The 22335-nt window shown below is 49.3% G+C and overlaps 1 protein-coding gene across 2 annotated transcripts in view; it reads left to right on the top strand.

Moving 5' to 3' along the window:
* The first annotated feature begins 845 nt into the window (after positions 1 to 845).
* Positions 846 to 22335, top strand: part of Ypel2 (yippee like 2) — a 37142-nt gene continuing 15652 nt past the window's right edge. Inside the window, exon 1 of one of the 2 annotated variants that reach the window (XM_055620183.1) lies at positions 846 to 1121. In XM_055620183.1, coding sequence (XP_055476158.1) covers positions 1005 to 1121 — 117 coding nt within the window. In that variant the 5' untranslated portion in view covers positions 846 to 1004. The remainder of the gene's footprint in view (positions 1122 to 22335) is intronic. The other variant, XM_055620182.1, reaches the window with a different exon arrangement.

Genomic DNA, 22335 nt, shown 5'->3' with positions numbered 1-22335 from the left:
GTGAGTCCAGGACAGCTAGGGCCACACAGAGAAACCCTGTCTTGAATAAAACCAATAAATAGCCAGTCATGGTGTCACTTGCCTGTAATCCCCAGCACTCAGGGAGGCAAGAGGCAGGCTGATTTTCTGAGTTCGAGGCCAGCCTGGTCTGCAGATTGAGTCAAGGACAGCCAAGGCTTCACAGAGAAACCCTGTTTCAGAAAAAACAAACAAACAAAAACCAACCAAATAGATGGATAAGACACACACACACACACACACACACACACACACACACACACACACACTCTCTTGGCCATCTTGTCTGGGCAAAGTGTTGCAAAGAGAGTCACTCGTCAAACAAGTTGGCCACCCTCCTTGGGGGCTTTACACAGTGGGGCTGCTGTGCAGTTTGGTCCTGTGCAGCTGGTGACTTCAAGTGCTGGCATACTCCTGGCATACCTCCTGAAGATGGACGAGCTACAGACCGGGCTGTTGGATGTGGTGAATAGCTACCGAGTCAGGAGTGACAGGATTTCTTGAAGGTCTTCTCCCCGGGGGCTGCACAGAGCCCAGTCCTGGCCTTTGTTTGGGGATGGTGATGATGCCAGTTTGCTGGGCGCCTGTGTAACTCTTGAAACAACTGTGCTAATACTGGGCCTCCAGCTGTCTAACAATGCAGTTTACCTGGAGTGGGCACAGTGTGAGGGAAGAGAGAAGACAGTCATTTATGTGGCCAGGGTCTGTTGCTCCCTCTCAGGGCTATACTTGTACTCATCTCTCAGGAAGCTTTGCTCCATCTGCTGATGGCTTTTCCCTTTGCCTCAGGCTGTTGAGAACCAGCTCCAGACATCTGCTAGAGAGTCCTTCCTCTGTCGACGGCGCCAGTGTGTGGAGCCTGCCGCACACCCACCCCCTGCCAAACCACGGCCTTTACCTGTGTCTTTCGGTGTTTCCCGTGCGACCCGTCCTGTGGGAGCGCCTCGTGGGCCGCCCCAGACTTCACCCCACGCTCAGCAGCACCAATGGTGAAGATGACGAGATCCAAGACTTTTCAGGCATACCTGCCCTCGTGCCACCGGACCTACAGCTGCATTCACTGCAGAGCTCACTTGGCCAATCATGACGAACTCATTTCCAAGGTACCTGTTTCCTGGAAAACCTTTCTTGTCTGCTACTAAAGGAGGGCATAAACAGTACTCTCATAGTCTGGGATATTTGCATGCTGTCTTTTATAAGGAAGGACTGGCCCACAGGCTGTCCACTCAGCTTGAAAATCAACTCTGAATTGTGGGGACAGGGTAGTGGTTCAGTGTGTTATTTTGGACGTTAGGTGTCAACCGTGTTGGAGGCTTTGGGGCCTGGCCGCTCAGAGGCCAGACAAGGCAGGAATAAGGAACAATAGTTAGAGCCTTATGTATGCTTATTTGGTTCAGCTTGGTTAGATGAAAAAAAAAATGCTTTCTGCTTGGAGGTGAAGTCTAAGAGAGAGATAAAGAAGCAAGGATCTTGCAGAGGGTGGTGTTTGCTTTTATAGTCCATTGGTGCCTCTGTATATTAGGCAGGAACTCATAGGACCACAGAGCCATACTCCAACCCCGTCATAGCTGAGATGGAGGAGCCTCTGGCAAACCCTGAGGAAAGTTGCAAGGCTGTGGCGTTATGAAAACTTGTCCTTTGGGGAGGAACAAAAGTGGCCTGTAGAAGCGGAGCCCCTGGCCTGTAGGGGTGACATTTGATCATAGCTGAAGAACGAGCCCGTTTCCCCAGAGGTGCCTTGAGAGCTGCTTGTGAAGTCGAGGCTGGGGTTTACCAATAAATAAACCCGGCATCTCAGTTGGGTAATACAGGAACTGAATACTTTGAGCAGCATTCTCGGGGGAGCTATCTCCCTCCTGGCCCTAGATTCCCAGAGGAGGAGAAACAGGTTTTACTAGGGCTAGATGACAAAGAGAAAAAGATCGTGGGAGAATTTTCCCCTTAATACCGTCTTTCCTGAGAAACTAGCCTTCGTACAATCAGAGGACAAACAGATACTTTTGCAGACCCGGAGTTTAAGAAAAAAAAAAAAATTTAGGGTCCTGAACTATTTATAAGAACTGCTGGCAAAGGCACGCTTGCCTTCTCCTTGGGTTTAGTAGTCTCAACCTGAGATAGGTGGCAGCTCCAGCCAGCAGTTACAGAACATTCCTCCTCAGCTGGCTCACTTGCCTGGTCCATGAAGGCTGCCCAGACAACCAAGTCTGTGGCCACAGACTCTTTTGGTTTTTTGTTTTTGTTTCTGAGACAGGCTTTCTCTGTGCTGTACGCTTGGCTGTCCTGGACTCACTTTGTAGACCGGGCTAGCTTTGAACTCAGAGAGATCTACCTGCCTCCGTCTCCTTTAGTGCTAGGATTACAGGTGTGTGCCATCATGCCCGGTTGTGGTCAGTTTCTGACCTGAGGCCCTGGAGCAGAACCTGTGTTTTGTATTCCAGGATGCTTAGTAACCTCTAAGCTTGATACTTCGAGCCCCCAGGGTCCTGGCTGAACTGTCACCTTGCCCCTACTCTCTCCTCTGCAGTCCTCAACTTTATGCTATTTACACTTAAACCAGCCTTTAGTTTCCCTCTGTATCATATCATTTATTTTGTTGCAGATTTCCTTTGAGTTTTGGGGTAAACCCTTGGCTGGAAATTTGGATGTGGGAGAACTAGCCAGTCTCCTGGCATGGAACATGAGCCTACAAACTTGGATTTGAGTTGGCACCATCTCCCTTCCACAACCTTTTCTTGTAGACATTTCCAAAATAAGTGTTTCTATCTAGGGGAGGAATCTACGGCACCATTTTAACCCAAGGAAGAAGTGTTTTGTGGTCTAAGAAGTCAAGGCTCCAATTAAAATGCATTTTAGCCTCTTCTATGTACTAAAAACTGTTGCCTGACACACATATACACACACACACAAATGCGATTCCACCAACCCTGCATCTCTAAGGTGAGTGGACAGTCATGTGTTATACCAGTGGGGAAGCTGAGACTCACAAATACTGTTCAAGATCTCAATGTGGAGGTTCAGAAGAGCGATTGTTGTCTGCGGGTGTTCAGTAAGGACTTCTTGATGAGCTCATTCTTTGAGCTGGGCCTGGGAAGATGGAAAGTTGGACTTGCAGAGATGGTGGTAGCTTTGGGGGTTGTATCTGTATGTGCAGGGCCTTTGATGGTCCTCTGTTTTAGCCACAGGATACTAAGCCATGTTGTGTTCTGTTTGCATGCTGGTGAAGGGTTCCTCAAGCCTCTGCTGAGAGCAGGCTCCCTTTTATCTCTCCTCACAAACCCTGCCACGACCTTCTGTGTGTCCTTCTGACTTAGTCCCCTGATCAGAATCTGACTTAGGAAATGATGAGTAAATGGACAGATGGAGCTTGAGCCTTGGGGGAAGACAAGGAACAAGCAGAAAAGGCTTCATTGGCTTCATGTCCTCCATCCTACCCCTTCTGGGGCAGGAAGGCTCACAAGTGTAATCCAAAGTCAGCACAGGCTTTGATTTCATTGGCTGTGGCCAGTGCACAGATGGGGTACATTAGAGCTGGGTGATTTAAGGAGTTGGGTGAAATGCCTGACTGGGGAGAGAGTGAGGGAACTGAGCGAGGCATTGTACAAAGATTCCTTTCTTCTGCTCCCCAGCCACCCCCAGCATTAAATAATCTATACATTCTTATGCACGTCCGCTTGATGGAAAGACCATTGCCTCCACCCCCTCCTTGGAAAAATGGGCCTTTCTTTTCATGATCCCCCCCTTCCATTTAAGAAAGTTCAAGGAGAGAATGTCCCTCCTGTTCTCTCCTCTTGACTTAATCTCCTGTGTGGTTTCAGAGCCTGCCCAGTAGGAGTTGAGAGCCAGGCAGCAGATAGCCCGGGTGGGCGCAGCAGTGCCATTAAATGAGGCTTTGTGCTTGTAACAGGGTCTTTAGTCAGAAAGCTGGATGGCTGTTTGGGGGGCAGAAAATAAAAAGGGAGTCTGCCTTCATTCTGGAGAGACACAAAAAGGTCCAGAGGACTGAGTGTGTGTCTAGGACGAACAGGGGTCGTCAGGCTCCCTTCCTATCAGCCTGGCTAAGCCACCAGGGAAACTCAGCGCTGTAAAGTCTCAGACACTTGAGTGTGTTGATTCTGGTGGTGGAAAGCTCTGGGCCGGGCCTGCCTCCTTCCCAGCTCACTTTACATACCCAGGAGCTAAGTTGCCAGCAACCAGCTGTCCGACCTCCAAGTCTCTTACTCATAGACTGGGCAAAACGATATTCACTGTGTTTGTGGTGTCTGAAGTCTGTGAGGGCTGGGGTAACAATAGACCGTTAGCAGAGTGGCTCCTGAACAAACAAGTTTTCTTCTCACACGTCTGGAGGCCGGAAAACCCCAGATTTGGAAATTTGGCAAACTCAGTGTCTCAGGGTTTCCTTTCCAGTTCACACATGGCTTCTTGTTGCTGTGTGGCCTTATGTGTGGGAGGGGCAAAATATCTTCCTCTGGCTTATTTGTTCTCTCGTATTTTGCGTATGTGCTTTAAGACAGTCTCCCAGGTATACAGGGCGACTGCTGCCGTGTGTGGCTCATGCTGGCCCTTTTTTTTTAATACCGATAATCTCACTTAGGAGAGCTCTGCCCTCGTGACTGAAGAGCTTCCTAAAGGCCACATGTCCCAATACATCTATTTCAATACGGTTGGGGGGTGGGCGGACATTCAGACCAGGTCAAGCGGCAGGTAACTAGCATTTAGCGTGTGCCTCCATGTTCGGTCTCCACAGCAAAGCATACGTCACTGGGAAGGGAGCAGCCTTACCTCATTGGGTTGCCACACAGCTCAGATGAGGTCGGGGTGGTTTGTAAATGGCAGAGCTCTTTTGTAATATGAAGCTGTTCCATTTCTTCTCTTGGCCTTACCATCCAGAAGGCAAAGCAGACACTAGTTTGGAGGGGATATTCTGCCTAAGAGTCAGGAGTTTCCCATCAAGACCTGGCGCATAGGCATGGGATGTAAGGAAGAGACAGTGGATAGCCCAGTTCTATAGGAGGTAACCCAGCCTTTGGACTGTGGGAGGGGAGAACTTTGAATTGATAATAGAACTATCTAGGGAATGTGCTGAGGCGCCTTGCAATCTCTTTCTTAGAGGGTGTTGTGGTCTACAGGCTGGGGTGTTTTGTCTGCAGAGGTATTTTGAGTTGGCATGAAGAATTGCTCGCACTATTGTTTCTTAGTGTTGCCAACCCCGGCATAAAAAATACACTTTAGTTATAAAATAATAATGGCTCCCCCTCCCATCAGCGAGTCCTCCTGCCTCAACCTCCCAAGTAGCTAAGATTTATAGGCTTGTGCTACCAAGTCTAGCTTCACAAAGCTTTTGTATGGAGGCCTTGCTGTCTTCTTGCCAACCCTCGTCTGAGCAGTAGGGCGTTTGGGAACTTGTGACTTCATTCCAAGACTTGATTTTTATCTGAAGGGCATTGTGGGAGGCTGTTGGGTGGGTGTCCAGGGCAGGTGGAAGGAAGAAATGTTTTGCTCACCACCCAACCGACTTGTTACTGTTTGGTCAGATCCTTGGGTCTGATTATTTTCTGGAGACAGAGGCGCTCCAGAACTGCAGACTGACTAGTTTTGGTGAGGAAACAGGTCTCGGGGTGAGGCAGTGACCAGCCTTAGGTCACACTGCCTCTGAACCAGATATCTCAGTCTCAGCCTGGGCCATGTCCCAGGTGAGGGGCCCTAAGCTGGCTTGCCTTCCGGCTTCCGGCAATCCACCTGAGGCAGGCAACTCGGGAGGCAGGTTTAGCTCCTTGTGGGGCTCCTGGGGCTGGCTGCGGTGGCGTTTAGACTCGCTCTTCCTGCCAAGAGATTAGATGCAGCATTGCTTTGAGAAGAGTCAGGAGGGCAGGGTGTGCTGAAGCCGAACTGATCTAGCGGCTGCCAAAGAGCTAACCTGTTCTCAGTTTCTCACCTGTGTCTTTGAGCCCTCATGTTTGGCACCTGTGGTTCAGGCTTTGCTCGGTGCAGTGGCTTAAATTAGGTTGCAGACACGGTGGGGTGGTAGGGCGGTGGGGCGTTGATGCGGCACTACTGAGATCTGTCCCATCCTGCTGACTGTCCTGTGAAGGCAGAACCGTTCTTCTGGTTTCTACTACTGCTCTCCATTTTGTGCTTTTGATAAATATTCTAAACCAGTGGTTCTCAACCTTCCTAAAGCCAAGACCCTTTAATCCAGTTCCTCATGATGTACCGATCCCCAACCATGAAATATTTTCATTGCTACCTTATAACTGTAACTCTGCTGCTGTTATGAGTCCTAATGCAAATATCTGATGTGCAGGATGGTCTTAGGTGACCCCTGTGAAAGGGTTGTTCAACCCCCAACGGGGTCACAACCCACAGACTGACAGGTCGAGGTCCTCAGCAGGTGTGTCGCAGTTGGTAGAGTGCTTCAACTAGCATGTAGGAAGCCCTAAGGTAGATCCCCAGAACCACGAAAATATGGTGGTCTGCCTGAAATCCCAGCACCAGAGAGGGAGACAGAAGGCTCGGGAAGCTGAAAAGTCACCCTCGGCTACAGAGCAAGTTTGAGGCCGACCCGAGCTACATGAAATCCTATTACAAAAGGAAACACACACACACACATACACACACACACACACACAGCCTGCATTTCCTTTTCTTTAGGTAGAAGGAAGGCAGCGTAGACATTGGGTTGTTACGGTGATGCCGTGAAAGGCACATGACCATGTAACAGGGCTCTAACTAGTCCCTTAGTGTCTCCAGATTACACATTATGTTGAACTCTGACTTTTAGGTGTGTGCCTGAAAGAATATATGTGTACCACATGCATCTGGTGCCTGAGGGCTCTGAATCCCCCGTGACTGGAGTTGTGGAGCTGAGCCATGTGGCTGCTGGGAATTGAACTCTGGTCCTTTGCAAGAGTAACAAGTACTGATTACTGAGTACTGATGCTGATTGCTGAGCCATCTCTTCAGACCCTTGCAGCTTTTTTTTTTTTTTTTTTTTTAATCCAATGGATGTATGCACTATTTGGTTTTGGAAAGAAGCACTGAAATAAAATTAGTATTTCTATTGACAATGGGGAGAAAACAGGATCGAAGTTAAATCTAAAAATAGCCAACTCATAAAAGTTTTGAAGAATACTGGGGCTCCGATTTCTGTCCAGGTAATTAAAGGTCTCTCAGAATCAGGAGGTTGAACCATTGTTGTGTGACCCAGATGATAGTTTTGTGCCTTGAGTCCTTGCTTCTTTTTCTTCTTTAAGTTCTCTCTTTCTCTCTCTCTCTCCCTCTCTGTCTCTGTATGTGTGTGTGTGTGTGTGTCTGTCTGTCTATAGGTGTGTCTTTGTCTACGTGCCTGTGTGAAGGCCAGAGGTCAATCTCCAGTGTTATTCCTCAGCTGCTGTCCGCCTTGTCTCTTATTGGCCTAGAATCCACTGGTTAGGCCTGGGTGAGCCTGGCTGGCTGACAGGCTGGCCAGCTGGCCCCCAGGACTCTCCCTGCCTCTGCCTCCCTGTTGTTGGAATTACAAGTGCATGCCACCACACCTGACTTTCTTTGTTCTTCACACACAGCTTTTTACATAGGTTGTGGGTTCAAACTCGGGTCCCTTGCCTGTGTCCCTTGTATCTCCTCAGCCTGAATGTCTTGAAGGCACTCCTGTGTGTGTGTGTGTGTGTGTGTGTGTGTGTGTGTGTGTGTTGTTGGATTTCAGCACTTCTTGGTAGAGAGCTGTAGCGTATTGTGTTTTCAGGGTGAGGTGAGCCACAGATGGCTGTGATGACAGTGGGGGCTGGTCTGGACTTTGTCTTGGGTTTCACTTGCTCCCTTCTCTTGCACAAATACCACATCTCTGCCTGCCTGGGCAGCGGATAGGCCATTGCCTGTCTCCAGTGATTTCATCAAGGAGCTTTGATACTCAAGGAGACAATAGGCTCATCCCTCGGAAAGTTTGTGCCTGGCCTTAAAACTTAAGATAGTTTAAGGTCAGACTGATGATGGCATCTGTGTCTTAGTAGCCTGGGATGGTCATAGCTCTTCAAGTTGGCAGATTTCCTGTTGGTAAACCATGACTATAGCACCACGGGGCAGGTTTTCACTAGGAGTCCCAACCTAGGGTCTGTGGGCCGACTAAAGGAATCCCTGAAGTTAATGCATGTGGTTGCATACACATGCATATTTCTAAGGAAGGTAACTTCCGTCAAGTATTTGAAACTGTTGACTGAACGAGTAAGGAACCAGCTGAACCCCTGTCTGCCTAGAGGGTGCAGTTCTGGGTATACTTGAAAGACGTGCCTGTGAACCAAGCGTGGTAGAACACACCTGGCAATCCGAGCACTTAGGAAACTGAGTCAGGAGACCGTCGCCCACTGTGCTGAGAAGCATGTGAGAATGGATGGGGAGGGTGAGCGTGAACAAAGGCCCCGAAGGAAGCCTGCAGGGAGAGGCCATTCCTTCTGGTTAATGACTATGTGAGAACAGATTGAAGGGAGAGTAGGTTGAAGCCAGATTGCTGGAAGTTGGGGCTGCATCCTGTTGGCAGTAGGCTGGGTAAGGCCTGCTGTGGCCAGCTTGCGGAGTGCTGCTGTGGTGTGGAAGGCGAGCAAGCCAGCGAGGAGGGGCTAAAGTGCCAACTTGCTAATGTCCGCTCACTGCTCTGCTGCTGCGGTCGGAATGTTCTGGAAACTGCATGGTCATTCAGGACCCCTCTGTGGACCGCAGCTTGGCAGAAAAGATGCATACAGTCAGCAGTTGGAAGCACGCACCTTTTAGGCATGAGCAAGGGGGTCAGTATGTTTCTCACTCTTGAGATGAGAGTCAAGCTGGCCTCTTCGTCACAGCTGCTCCCTGGGGAAGTGAAGGACCAGGCACATATCATGTTGCTCACTAGTGTGACGACCAGGACTGATGCCCCATGTCTTCCTGCAGGCTGTAGGGAATCTGCTCAAGTGGGATGCCTTCCGTGTTACCTTAAATACCAAAAAGAGATGCTGATTTGACCAAATGAGACATGTCCTCCAAGCCTGCTCTGCGCCTTCCAAATACGAGCCAGATTTGACCCCTAAGATTGTGCTTAACATTATTTTTTTGACACCTCAGTGAGGTCACAGGCAATCATAAGCTTATGTTTCCACTCAAAATCTACAGGACACACACATGCGCGTGCGCGCACACATGCTTTGAGACAGAATTTTGCCCCGTAGCCCAGGCTGGCCTAGAACTTTCTATCCAGTGTATACCTCCAATTTGCAGTTAATCTCCTGCTTTGGCATCCTGTTAAGAGCATAGGTAGGCGCCATCACTCTTCCTCACCAGAAACTGTCTCAGGAGTGTTCATGTTCAGGAACAAGGCTCAGCTGGACGACTGACCCCTCTGTCGTTTTGTTCTGGTCCAGGCTCTTCCTATGTCCTTGCAGGGATGAGAAAAACTGTCCCACTGCTGGTTTGGGTGCTAGATTTTGGAGCCCGACCAGGGTCCACTGTTCTTGTACAGTTTGCTCAATGACGACGTTTCATTTCTTTTCTTCAGCACCACCACCACCACCCCCGCCCCGTTCAAAAAGTCTCGCAAGGCCGTCATCTTTGGCGTGGGATCCTCTGCCTTCACCTGCCTGGTGCTAGATTACAGGGGTGGGTTGCTAGACCCAGCCTGAATAATACTTCTTTAAATACTTGATGTGGATTCTAGGGATGAAGAGATGAAACCAACATGGCTCCTGCAGGGGAAGCCAGGGTATGAGATGTGGGAGAGTGAGGCTTGCCGCGCGTGGAGGGCACAAGAATGTTCCTGAGGAGACTGGTTTGGGCACCATTAAAGACAGACTAAGAAATCACATTGCTGCTCTTGGCTATCTGTTGTTTATGAAACTGCTGCAGATATGTGTCTCCCTCCCTGATTTTACAGCCCCCCTTCTAGGGAGGCGTTAAGTGGCATGCCTAAGGCCAAGGTCATGGAGAAGCCAAATAGGCCGGTCTGGACCCACCCAGCTCTTTTTGCCACAGCCTGCGTGGCCCTGGCTGCTTCTTTTGGCACTGGCTGACCTATGGTTGTGTGGAAGTGGTGGGGATCCCACCTCTGTTCCTGACAGGACAGCCCATGCTGGGGAATCTTCCTTGTCTCTCCTCTTAATCTCCACACGTCGGAGGGGTTGGTGTGGACCTTGGAATGAAACCCAGGACCTCATCCCGTGCTAGGCAAGCACCTTGCTGCTACTTTAAATCTCTGCCCATTCTCAAAGACCAGCCGAGGTTGTTTCATAGGCACCCTTCCTGGCCTGTAAGATTCCCTCCCTGCTTTGGGCCTGCTTTGAATTATTACAGAACTGCCGGGTTTTTAACCCCCGGCCCCAACCCTGTCCAGAGTCTCACTGTGTAGCCCAGGCCATGCTGGACCCTCCGTCTCAGCCTCTTAAGTCCTGGGGTAACAGGTCCCCACCGCCGCACCCCCAGTAGATGCACTTTTATGTATAATTGCCTCATTTCCTAAGGAGGTTCTAGATGCCCTCAGAACTTTAGAGCTGAGTACCCTTTGAACCGGAAACCAGGCCCCAGAGAAAGAAAAGGAAGGAAGGGTCCTTTTGATTTTATTCTTTGCTATCTCTCTGCCCACCACCTATGTAAGTGCCTGGCCCAGCCCCCGCAGCCAGGGACACGAAGGTGTCAAGCCTATGGGTCATCCAGGGGCTGCTCCACTCTGGCTCTTTTCTACATGTTTCTACATAAGTGCAGGAGGCTAGAGTGTCTCAAGAAGCAGCCACAGAAGATCCACAGGTGCAGCAAGGCAACGAGCCAGTCTGCCGGTGTTCAAGTTAAGTGACAAAATAAGAGTAATACGACATAATTAAATGAGTGACTGGCAGAAGGTACAGTGTGACCAAGCTGGCTGTAGCTGCCGCAGTTGTGGCCCATCAAGACTTGCTGAGTAAAATTTGATGGGATGTGACCTTCAGACCTAACCAGGGGCTGGCACTCTGAGGTTTCTTCCTTTCCTTACGGAGGTCGTCGCTGTTGCGTACTAGCCATCAGTCATCCTCAGTGAGGTTTTTACAGTCACAGGGTCTTCTTCTTCACTCTACTGTCCTGAGGTAGCTAAGCAGCAGCCCTTGGAGCAGCGCTCAGCTCTGAGGCCTTGCCTCCAGGCAGCAGAGGGCTCCCACCTTTCCTTCTAATCAGTCAAGTGAGTGTAGGCAGCTCTTGGGTTTTGTTTTGCTTTGCTTTTGACCCACATTTCGACCAGACCAGTCGCCGAGACTCTAGTCCACCATGACTCTAGTCCACCATGACAGCTGCCCCTCTGGCATCAGGGAGGGGACTTCCAGGCTGGTGTTGCATCCCCAGCTGTGAATTGCTTGTCAGTTTGCCTCTTTCTGTGAGGCTGCAGGCTGGGCGTTGGGAGGGGGGGTTGGGGTTCTCTTGAAAGGAGATATTTTCTTTATCTTAAAAAACAAAGCAAAACAAAACAAAATGATATCTTTGTTCCCAAAGTTCAGCAAAACTCCTGAGGGGAGGGTTTGACCTGTTGATCCCAAGTATTATCTTTGAGGTCAGAGCTGCCAAGCTCTGTTCGCTCCCCTCCCTGGCCTATGGCTGCTGTCTGGGCACTGAGTCAGAGGAGGGGGTGGTTAGGAGATAGCTCCACCAGCTGCTGCTAAAAACAACATCATCCACTGGTCCGCAAACGCCCTCCCCTAGACCACAGAAATGTCAGGGTCGTAGCAGGTGCTGTGGGTCCCCCTTTCCTTATGGGCTCCTCTCCCTTTTGTTGGGTCTTCTTGGGCAGCTTATCACCATCAGAAGGAAATTTGCCCATCTTTGAGGAACCAGGAGCACTTTTCCTCCATGTTACAGTTGGCCCCATTAAGAACATTTTTCTTTTCTTTTTTTAGCATCAGTTTCCCAACAGATGGATAAAGAAACATCCATGGATGTGGAACAAGAGCCCAGCAGGAGACCTGCTGCTGTGAGCCGTCCTTGGCTGTTAGACTTAGGGCATGCAGTAGCAGACAGATAAAAGCCTTGGCCTCACTGAGCTGGTCCACTGGACCCTTTGGCTGCAGAGTGGGTGGAAGCCAAAACGGGAGTCCTCACCCTGAGCCTGGTCCCTGAGATTATCTGTGGTGCTGACGGGCCATTGCTTCCATACTGCCCTCAGTTCAGATTGTCTTCAGAGATGTTCCAGGGTGTACAGCTCTTCGTGCAGCGCCTGTGCTCCTTCTGCCTGTCTTTCGCTCCTGTTTGGGGAGGCTGTCTTTCTCAGGGCTAGGCCTGTCCCTATTGGCTGCTTTACTCACAACTCTGGACCTTCTAAAATTGGCCCAACTTTCACCCCTAGTGGCCTCCTCTTCACTTTCCATGCTGAAAGCTCCAAAGGGCAGGTAGGCATGGTACCCAGGGGGCTTATTCCAGACAGATTCACCCAGGAAACCAGGAGAAAGAAGAAACTGTAAACTCTATCTGTGGGGGAGGAAGGCTCCTCCCTGCCTGTCTGCTCCTTTGTGAAAACAACAGGCCATTCCGCCCTGGGCACTGGGGGTGGGGGTGATGCGGGGCAGGGTTCTGGGTGAGTACATGAGGAAAAAGGAAAGCCGATAAGATAAGCCCTGGCACATCTAGGTCACCAGGCTGCTGCCAGCCACCTGTGTGATTGGTCACCTTGAAACTGACAGGGGGATGGACTTTGGTTCAGGGCTAGCCTGGCTGACTTCCCATGCCTTGGTTTATTCAGTAAACATTTACTGAGAACCATTAGGTGCCTGGTCATGTGCTAGGTATTTCAGGCTCCTGTGTGTCTCTGACAGGCTCGCGTGGATCCCAGGCTCGCAAACAGTGCTAAAAAAAGAAATGACTTCATTCAAAAAACCGAGCTTGCAAAGGGGGTGAGAGTGTGGAAGCGGTCTCCAGGAAGGAGGGGCTCTCTGGCATCTTGATCCTCTCTTCTTTGGGTTAGAGCCAAGGGTCTGCAAGACTTTCTGTAAAGACCAGAGAGTAAATGTTAAGCTTTGCTGAGCCCATCATCTTACTGGGCAGCCTCTGTGGTACTGGAGAGAAACACCAGCAGACAGAGTGGCAGAGCTCCACCGAAGCTTTGTTTGCAAAAAAGTGGCCCTGGACTTCCAGGCCTTGCTAATTCCCCAGAGGAGATGTTCGAGATGACTATTCTGAAGTGAGTGTTGGGGGAAGTGGCCCCACAAGACAGTTGGCATGACATGGGTAGTATAGGGATTGAGGCGACCGTACGGAAAATTCCATTCCACTGGCTCGATTTCCTTCCCACCATAGGTTAAGCTAGTGACCAAGCCAGACAGTGTAAACCGGCTCCTCACTCTAACTGGAAAACATCGTGCAGCCATATTGGGTAAAGAGTCAGTGGCACCATTTTCAAAATCCAGAACCGGAGGGTTAAATTAGTTCTGCTTCAGGCCTGGCTGCGTACTAAATTTCCAGTGTTAGGTTGGACAAGTCTCTTAACCTCCCTGACCACTAAGCATGCAGTGAACACTGCAGGATGAAGCTCTGAGGCTTTCGAGGTGTCCAGAATATAATTAATGCCTGTAAGACAGCTTATGTGCTAGTGCCAAAGACAAACAGCTAAGCTGTTAGAAGATGGGTTGGAACACAGGCTCTGATACCTGATTGTCCTGTTTACTGCATAGATGAGCACTCTAGATCCGAGTAGAGACGGTGTGTCTTAGAGGAAGACATGCGTGGGAGACCACAGGTACACCAGGTGGGCAGAGTGTGTTTCAGGGAGGCAGGAGGTCAGCGGGTGTGGGTCACAGGGTAAACAGGCCACACTAGACTCAATTCTGTGTGCTGTAGGGAAGCACTGAATGGCTTAAAGGGATTTGATTAGAAATGGACAGGAACATTGTAAGGCATGGCCTGTTTCAGGAAAATCCGGCTTCCTTCAGCTTCCACAAACTGTATGGCCTAAGGCCTTGAGTTGACTAGCAGTGCCACTAATATACAGCAGTTGGTAAAGGATTGATAATATGCCTGGCTATTTATTATCACTAATAAGCAGGCTCCATCTCTCCCTGACAACGCCATCAGCCAAACGGCAGTCAGGTAAATCATTTGCAAACTATAGACCGTGGCAGACCTGTGTGACCCGGAGGCTCTTGGGGCCTAGGCACTCTGTCTAATATTCCTGACTTCTTTAATTTTTTTTTGCACTATATTTTTTTTATTATTATTTATTACAATTGTCCCTGACTTCTTGAGTAAGGCTGCCTGAGTGATTAAAAGCTGTCAGTTGTAGCCCCACACTTGGAAGCTTTCTTTATTATTGTTAAAAAAAAAAAAAATCATTTATTTGTGTGTGCGCACACTGTGAGTCTGTGCAAGAATATGTAGAAAGTGACCCAGAGCACAATAGTTTGGCAAGGCTGGGCAGCTGTGAGTCCCCAGAATCTGCCCATTTCTCAGCCATGACCTTGCCTCTTCTCCCGCCCACTCTTCCTGGCACTCACCACCACAGGGCTTACAGGTGTGTGCTGCCAGGCCCAGCTTTTCTGAGGATGCTGGTCGTTAGGACTCTTCCTGTTTGCACAGTAATCACTTGGCCACCGAACCATCTCCTTAGCCCATATTTGGCTTTTCAAGTCTTATTTATCATACAACATTTATTTTTCTGTTTGTGTGAGGGGGAAAAGTTCATATTTGGCTGTACCTGCTGCATCCCATGTGTGGAGGTCAGAACAAGACAATGTGGAGTCCTCGGTTCTCTTCTAACACGTAGGTCCTGGAACTCAGGTCATCAGACTCATGTCAAGCACCATGTCACCTGCCCCTATGCTTTCCCCTCTCTCTCTCTCTCTCTCTCTCTCTCTCTCTCTCTCTCTCTTTCAAGACAGGATTTCTCTGAGTAGCCTTGGCTGTCCTGGACTCACCTTGTAGACCAGGCTGGCCTCGAACTCACAGAGATCCGCCTGCCTCTGCCTCCTGGAGTACTGGGATTAACAGGCGTGTGCCACTGCCCGAGTTTCTCCCATGAGCCTCAGCAGGAGTAGAGAAATTAACCTTTTCTCAAACTGTTTACTGAATAACTCCCTTCTTCCCTGAAACCAGACAAGAAGAGGAAATCCGGAGTCAGCAGGGCTTGGGAGCCTTAGTTCACTGTGGTCCAGCTAGGTCAGGAGAGTGACCTTTGGAGTGCTCCCCCACCCCGCCCTGCCCCCACCTGTGTGCTTAGCTCACTGGAGCAGAGTTCCCCATCACTGAGGGGTTGGGATTCCAGAACCCAGCCAAGGGAGTGTGTTTCTGTGAAGCACAGGCCTCCCTATCCATTCCCTCCTCCCTGGCACTGTGGTCCTGCCCTAGTGCCCCGTCTCCTATTTCACATCCTGGGGCTGAGACCCTGCGGCCAGCTACGCGCTTTCTCAGCTTCCCTTTCCTGCTTGCTGCTCACTGATACATAAGAAGGGAAGAGGGAGGGTGGAGAGTTGGCTAAGCTCCCCCGCCCCTTCCCAGGAGACCCCCCCTCGTCAGTGGGCGCAGTGCCCTGAAGCTCCCTGGTGCTGTGCTGGGTAGGGTGTTGCTGACTTGCTACCTAGCTCCAGGCCTGTGCTGGCAGATGGCATATGCTGATGGCTTTACCTTAGGGTGGAAATTGGAGGCTGAGTCAAAAGACAAGACAGCCCTGTTTGAGGCTGAGACAGGCGGGAGAAGCCGGTGGACATAATGTTGCTGCCTTTGGATGGGCCTGCTGCAGTGTAGCCCAGATCCTTTGGAAATGGAGGAAACCTCTCCCCTTTCTCAAAGGTTTTCCATATACTAAGAAATGAATGTGTTTTCTGCCCAGACGCACAGGTTCTGATTTACCTTTCTGGTGAGATGAGCGTGTGTAAAGATGGCAGCAGTGAGGCAGCACAGGCCTACTTTGAAGAATAGCCATGTCTTCCCAGGCGGAGATTCCCTCCTGTTACCTAGTACCTGGGTCCTGGTTATACAGGTCACCAAGTTACCTAATAGAGTCAGTAACCCAGTCGGGCTCAAGACACTTTCTCAACAAGCAATTCTTCACCCACGGCTATCAAAGAATGACCTCATGGGTCTGGGCCAGAATGATAGAATCTAAGAACAGGACCTCCATGTCTAAGTTGGTCTTTGAGTATCCTGAGACTGTTTTCAAATGTGTATAGAAAGGTGGCAATTAAATGTTTGTCTCGGAATAACCCCAGCCTCTGCCTTCTCCCAGGAGCCTGAGCCTAGGGAAGATGATTAAAAATAGATCTGAGGAGTACTTCCTGCCTGGCAGATGGCTGACAGCAAATGCTAGGGCTTGTGGCTGACCTTTCTTCTGAAATCTGCTCTGTGTTTCCATGATGCTAATTGAGTCCCTTGCTAGACCTAATCAGAGGCTCCATAACTGACTGCACAACACCAGGGCCGACTGTCCTGGCTCATAGCGCAACAGCAAAGTGCTGCAGTTTGTGTGGAAACACCCACTCCTCGGTCCAGCTGGCTGGTCCTTGTTTAAAAACTAACAAGTTCCCTTTCAGGTTTCCTGCCCTTCCGTTAGACATCACACGCCCTCTCCGCCCCCATCCGTGATGGAAGTTGAGGAGTGAGGGAGCAATAAGAACAGCCAGTGTTTGGAAATGTACACAATAGACAAGGCTCACAGAACAATATGCAGATGGCTCAAAGGGGCCAGAGCCTCTCTTTGGGGTCTGTGAGTGGCCCAGGCCCCAGACCTTTGCTCACTTGTAAAATGCAGGTTATACAGATAAAACTACCTATATGGTTCTGAGGTATATGAGTGCTTAGGGGCCTTCAAGATGCCTACAGCCGAGGCTGCTGGTCCCCAAGCCCACTTTTAGTTCAGTCCCTGCCAGATAGACAGTGGAAGGAAAGAACTGATTTCTGAAAATTGGCCTCTAACCTCCACATGCGCACACACTCACAAAGTAAGTGAATACGTGTAGAATATTACTGATACCGTGCCCCAAGGGTATGAAATTGTGGGAACTGTAAGGGGGAGGGGTCTTCACTTCGGCTCCAACCTGTCCTCTTGCATTCAGGTGGCTCAGATCACCCAGCTCAGCGTTCTACGTAGTCACAGTGAGATCCTGTCTTAACTGTCTTGACGTCAGTTTTTATGACATGTGGACAGGGTGGGTTGTGGGTTCCTGGCTCCCCCTGGCTTCTTATCTTAGACTTAGTCCTTTTTTCCTCCCAGGGAAAGCCCTCTCCCGTGAACTGTTTCAGACAGTGCTCCTGTCTGTCCTCCAGGCCAGCCATCTTCTCTCCACTCCGTTAGTAGCCACGGTGTGTTAGAATGTTGTGTTGTTTTATGTATTTTAGGCCTGTCTCCTGCTTGGCCAGAGTGTAACAAGCACCTTCAGGACAGAGACAACTAGCTGAAATCCTCCGTGGTAGCCAGGAGGTCTTGCGGCTTTAAATAAGGAGTATGATGTTCATGTGACCGTACCACAGGGTTCTGAGCCCCTCATACCCTCCCTGGCTGTTTAGAATCCTTAGACTGTTTAGACATCTTTAGACTGGCACATTTTCTCTTGATGAGGAAATGATTTTTCCGGTACCTGAGAGTTCACAGTGAGCCCATTACACAGTGTTGGCCCAGGAAGATGAGCACCAGTTTAGATGGCAGGAATTTCAGTTTCCCCATCTCGCCGTTGAGGGCCCTAAGTAAGAGATCATCAGATAGGTCAGCCCAACGGGCAGCAAAGATACAAAGAGAAGGTTTACAGACACCAGAAATGTTCAGCGTGCGAGGAGGCTGTTGATAGAGAATATGGACTCAGGTTTGCCCTGCAAGGGACCTCGTCGGCTGCCTCAGTTCGCAGATTGTACTATGTTCAGAGCATTAGGAACACCATCCTCTGTAGGCCAGGTTATGGAGCCTTTTCTGGCCTGGGTAGGGGCAGACAGGCTGGTTATTCTGATCCAGTTATGTTCTATTTCTGGGGAGCCAGGAATAGCAGGAGTCTTCATTGTGCGTGTAGCTTTTGCCCATTAGCAAGCACCTTATGTGGTCTACCTGATTTCTGCAGCCCACGCTGGGCCTCTTACAACGCTCCCCGTCCTGTCACACACACCAATGTCTCTTCCCACCCTGAGACATGGTCTCACTCTGTATGTACGTGTGGTCTGGAACCCACAGATCCACTCTGTGCCTGTGCCTCCCCGAGTACACCCTACACCTGGCTCTTTTATGAGCTCAGGCTTTTTTCTTTTTTCTTTTTTTTTTTTTTTTCCTGTAGTTCAGACTGGCCTGGAGTTCCCTGCATGCCAAGCTAGCTTCAAATTTGTTGTACACCTCCTGCTTCAGCTTCCCCTCCCAAATGTTGATTGTGACCTTTAAAGTACTGTATCTGGCTATATAACTGTATTATTCAGCTCTCCTAGCCCTAGTCCCTGAAAGTATGTGGGTGTTGGGGCTAGAGGTGGGAATATGCTGATACAGTGTAAGCTAGACATCTGCCACAGCAGGAAAGAACATTCACCAGCTTCCCTCACTTCGTACGGCTAACCTGAAGCACAGTTAATTGTAAGTAAAGCCTTGTACATTGATGAGCGTTTCCGGAAGAGAAGGAGGTACTGAGCATTTAGGGCTGAAAATAAGGCACAGAGGCATAAAGCATGGGTGAGGACATGTAAAGCCAAGTTAGGTATAGAAACTGGAAAGGGGAGTTGAAGGAAAGTGGGCATTGTCATTCCGTCGCACGGAGGAGGAGCTTGGGGCCAGACACACATGAAGCTCACAGCAGGTGCCAGAAACAGGAATTAAGCGTAGCTTGCCCAAGTATTGTCATGTCAGCAGAGTGTTCTGAGAAATTTGTCCCCTGTACAGATACCACAGGGTACTTATACAAACCTGGTCAGTTATGTCACCAGGCCTTCTGCCCTTAGGAAACTGCTATGTACACTTTAAGACAGTGTTTCATGGTTGGGGAGAATAATAATAATAATAAGAAGAAGAAGAAGAAGAAGAAGAAGAAGACGACGACGACAGTGTTTTATTATGTAGCTGCGGGTGGCTTGAAACTAGCCATGTAGACCAGGCTAGCCTAGAACTCAGATATGTCTGCCTTTACCCTTCCAGGTTCTGGGATTAAAAGTATGTGCCGGCCAACCCAGCCGTACTTCTCGTATTACACCAAACTGCTGAGTGTTTAGTCCATAGGTGCTTGATGCAGTCAAGGACTTCAAACAGACAACACAAAGAATTAAAATAGCAAAGGCTCGAAGGCCAGAAAATTCGAGCAGCTCTAAGGGGAAAGGGCTCACTCAGCTTATTTGAGGAATTTGGCAGTGTAGGATCAGTTGGCTGTAGAATGGGTTGACTCAGAAGGTAGTGACTTTGCTCTAAAAAGCATTGAGATTTGGTTGCAATTCGGGCAAGAGCCATGTGGCTCTGTGGAATAAACAAGATAAATCCCCATGTGTTGGACAGCTTCCAGTGCACAGCCCACTACATGGGCTTTCAAGGGACTATGGTTGCTGGAGCATTTTCCATACAAGTCCCAAACTGTCTCTAATCCTTCTTTGCCAAGGAAAGGATTTTTTTTTTTTTAAGGAGCTAAAAAGCTAAAAGCTGACTTCTTAGCTTTGAATTATTTATTTCAAGTGTTGTGAAATAATCATTCAGTAGTGAGCTGGGAAAGCTGTTTTTAGTCTGGGGCGCAGAACATTCCCTGGGTGGTCCTCAGTCAGCCTTAAACAGTGTAGGTCCATAAATCAAGCTATTGTTTTCTTTCTCGTTTACTCAAGAGCGAGCAAGCTCTGAAGCCGTTCCCTGTAACACAACTCATAGGCCGCTGACTGGTAAGCTAGAATTCGAATTCACTAACTTCCAGTGGTGTGCTTAATCCTGGAGGCTTGGACTGTGTGCCATCTTCCTTGAAGGTAAACTCACTTGAGCGAGAGAATTAAATTTAGACCGTTGTAAATATGGCATCAGAGCAGAGGCATTTGAATAGCCTATGAGATTTCATCAGTTCTGACAGTTGGACCCATCCTTCTTCATTAAAGAGACACCTTCCCCCAGGGAACACCTGCTAGGAAAATCTTGGGACTTGAAGTCAGAAGCCATAGGCTTACATCCTGACCTTGACTTTCGCAAGCTGAGTGAAGCTGGGAGGTTCCTGTAGGCTCTGGGCTCTGCTCGATTTTGTGATATGTGCTGTACACCCTGGAGCCCGAAATACACTTGTTTGAGACTAATTCCCTTCTTTTTAGGAAGTCATGTATACAATGCCCTCGTCACCCCTTCTTCATTCTCCCCCCAGACTTTAGAGCCAATCGCACGCGTCGTTTGACCCTAGACATTTTCACAATTTGAATCATGCCTGGCACATAGTACCATGTCAGTGTAAGCCATGACTGTTAGGATTTTACTGTATTTTAGTTCACTCTGGTTCTGTCCACCATGGCCAGTCCTAGGGAGTGAACTCAGGCCTCCAGACTTGGCGAGTGCCTTCACCCGACAAGCCGTCTTGCCACTCCGTCAGTCCTTGTAATGAACCATTTTAATCTCATGTATTAACTCTCTCCAGTTTCACTTCAGAGGTTGTTAAAAATATTTAGAAAACTGTGTTTTCTGTGGAGCATGTGGCTTTAGCCTTGGAAGATGCTGTAGGTTTATTGTTTAGGAGTCTGCTGGTTTTAACCACTGATTCCACAGTTAGCCTTAGTACTCTAAGGACATTTCAGGTGCAAGTGCCCATTGACTTTGGGAGTAGGGGTGCAGACTGAAATATAAGCCAGCAGATATTTTGACTGAAATATTTAAAATGTATTGATATTTATACTTCAAGCATAGTAATCATGTTATCTTTCTTCAGAGAATAGCAACTCTGAATTATTTTTCAAAGGCCCCATGGCTTTGAAAGGAATTTCAGCTCCAAAGTGAATACCCTCTTAAAAGTTTTTAGTTTTATATTTGAATTGCAACGGGGCCAGTGGCTGGCTGCCATTACATCATTCTACCAACCCCACTGACGAGTTCCGAAAAAGTGGCTTCCCTAGGCAGGCCTTTGTGAGGGTGACTCGCCAGCCTTTGTCCTGGGGGACAGGGCGTGTGAGCCCGGGCACCCTTTACTCTATCTCCACGAAGAGTGAGCATTTGCCAGGCCTTACTTCTCCACGGGGACTGGGGGGTGGGGGGATGGGGGAGTAGGGATCGCTGCGAGCTGGCAACGTCTGCTTTCTCACTGGCTGGTTGTGTTGATACTGGCTTCTACCACTCAGACCACTGCCACAGACGCAGAAACTTAGCCTTCCCTTGGTTGGGCAAGAACAACCATAGTCCATCCGAGGCCCTGGGACAGCCGGGGGAGGAGCCGGTGGGGTCTGAGCTCAAAGGCGCTCTGCTCTGGGATTCTGGAGGCCTGTTGGCACGAACATTCCAGGCCCGATGTGAGCTCCCTAAAAGCCATAGTTGTGTGAAGGGAAAGAAGCCCTTCTTAAGACCTTTTTATGAAGCAGGCTGCACGCCTTATGTATACACACACGAATCTAATTATCACACCATCCTTCTTGCCTGGCACTGTTTTTAAAACCCTTCTGCATGTGGGTTCCAGAGGCTCAAAAAGATGACTTGCCTAAGGGATGTGCAGCTAATGAGAGCTGGTCCAGGGCTTTCCAGGCACCAAAGCTGCCAGCCCCCTCTACCAAACACGAGGCGGACACAGCTGCGTGAGCAGGGCCGCCACCGGTTCTCGGGCCCAGCCTTGAAGCTGCAGGTCACATGGGCGAACAGGACTAGGTGTGTGAAAGGTCTCACCCTCAAGAGGCCTAGACGATGCCTTTCAGCAATGGATTGAGGCACCCAGGGCCCTGGTCATCTTCTGCAAATAAGTATGTCGATTATGAATCCTCCAGTGTGCTTAATGAGACCCAGAGGCCCGCATCCTGCAGACGCTCCTTTCCTCTTGACTGTTTGACACAGATTCCCTGTGTACCTCCGGATCTCAGCACACGGACCTGTAGGCACTTCTGCCTCTGCCTCCGGGGTGCTGGCATTGCAGGCACATCATGACACCGGGCTTATCCCTGAGGTTTCTAGATCCCACTGGGAAAGGTTTTGGTAAGCATAAAGATATACAAATGGCTTTGTTTTATCCCACTCTTTCCTGGTGACCTGTGTCCCAGTGTGAAAATCACAGTCAGGAAATTCCTTTATAATTAACCCCTGTTTCCATGGGAGTCCGTTTCCTTTCCTTCTTGCTGTAGAGATGGTAGAAATCCCCTGCAGTAGTCTTTCCTCTTAGCTAAACATTCAGTTTCTTTACACTGCAGTTGTGTTCTAATTCTGTCCATTATTGGCACTACTCTCACTTTTCCTCATGCTTCATCAAGGATGAA

This window comes from Psammomys obesus, unplaced genomic scaffold (genome assembly GCF_907164565.1).
Source record: "Psammomys obesus unplaced genomic scaffold, mPsaObe1.curated_primary_1811, whole genome shotgun sequence".
Lineage (NCBI taxonomy): Eukaryota > Metazoa > Chordata > Mammalia > Rodentia > Muridae > Psammomys > Psammomys obesus.
Note: the sequence above shows the minus strand (reverse complement) of the source record. Positions and strands in the feature narration are given on the sequence as shown.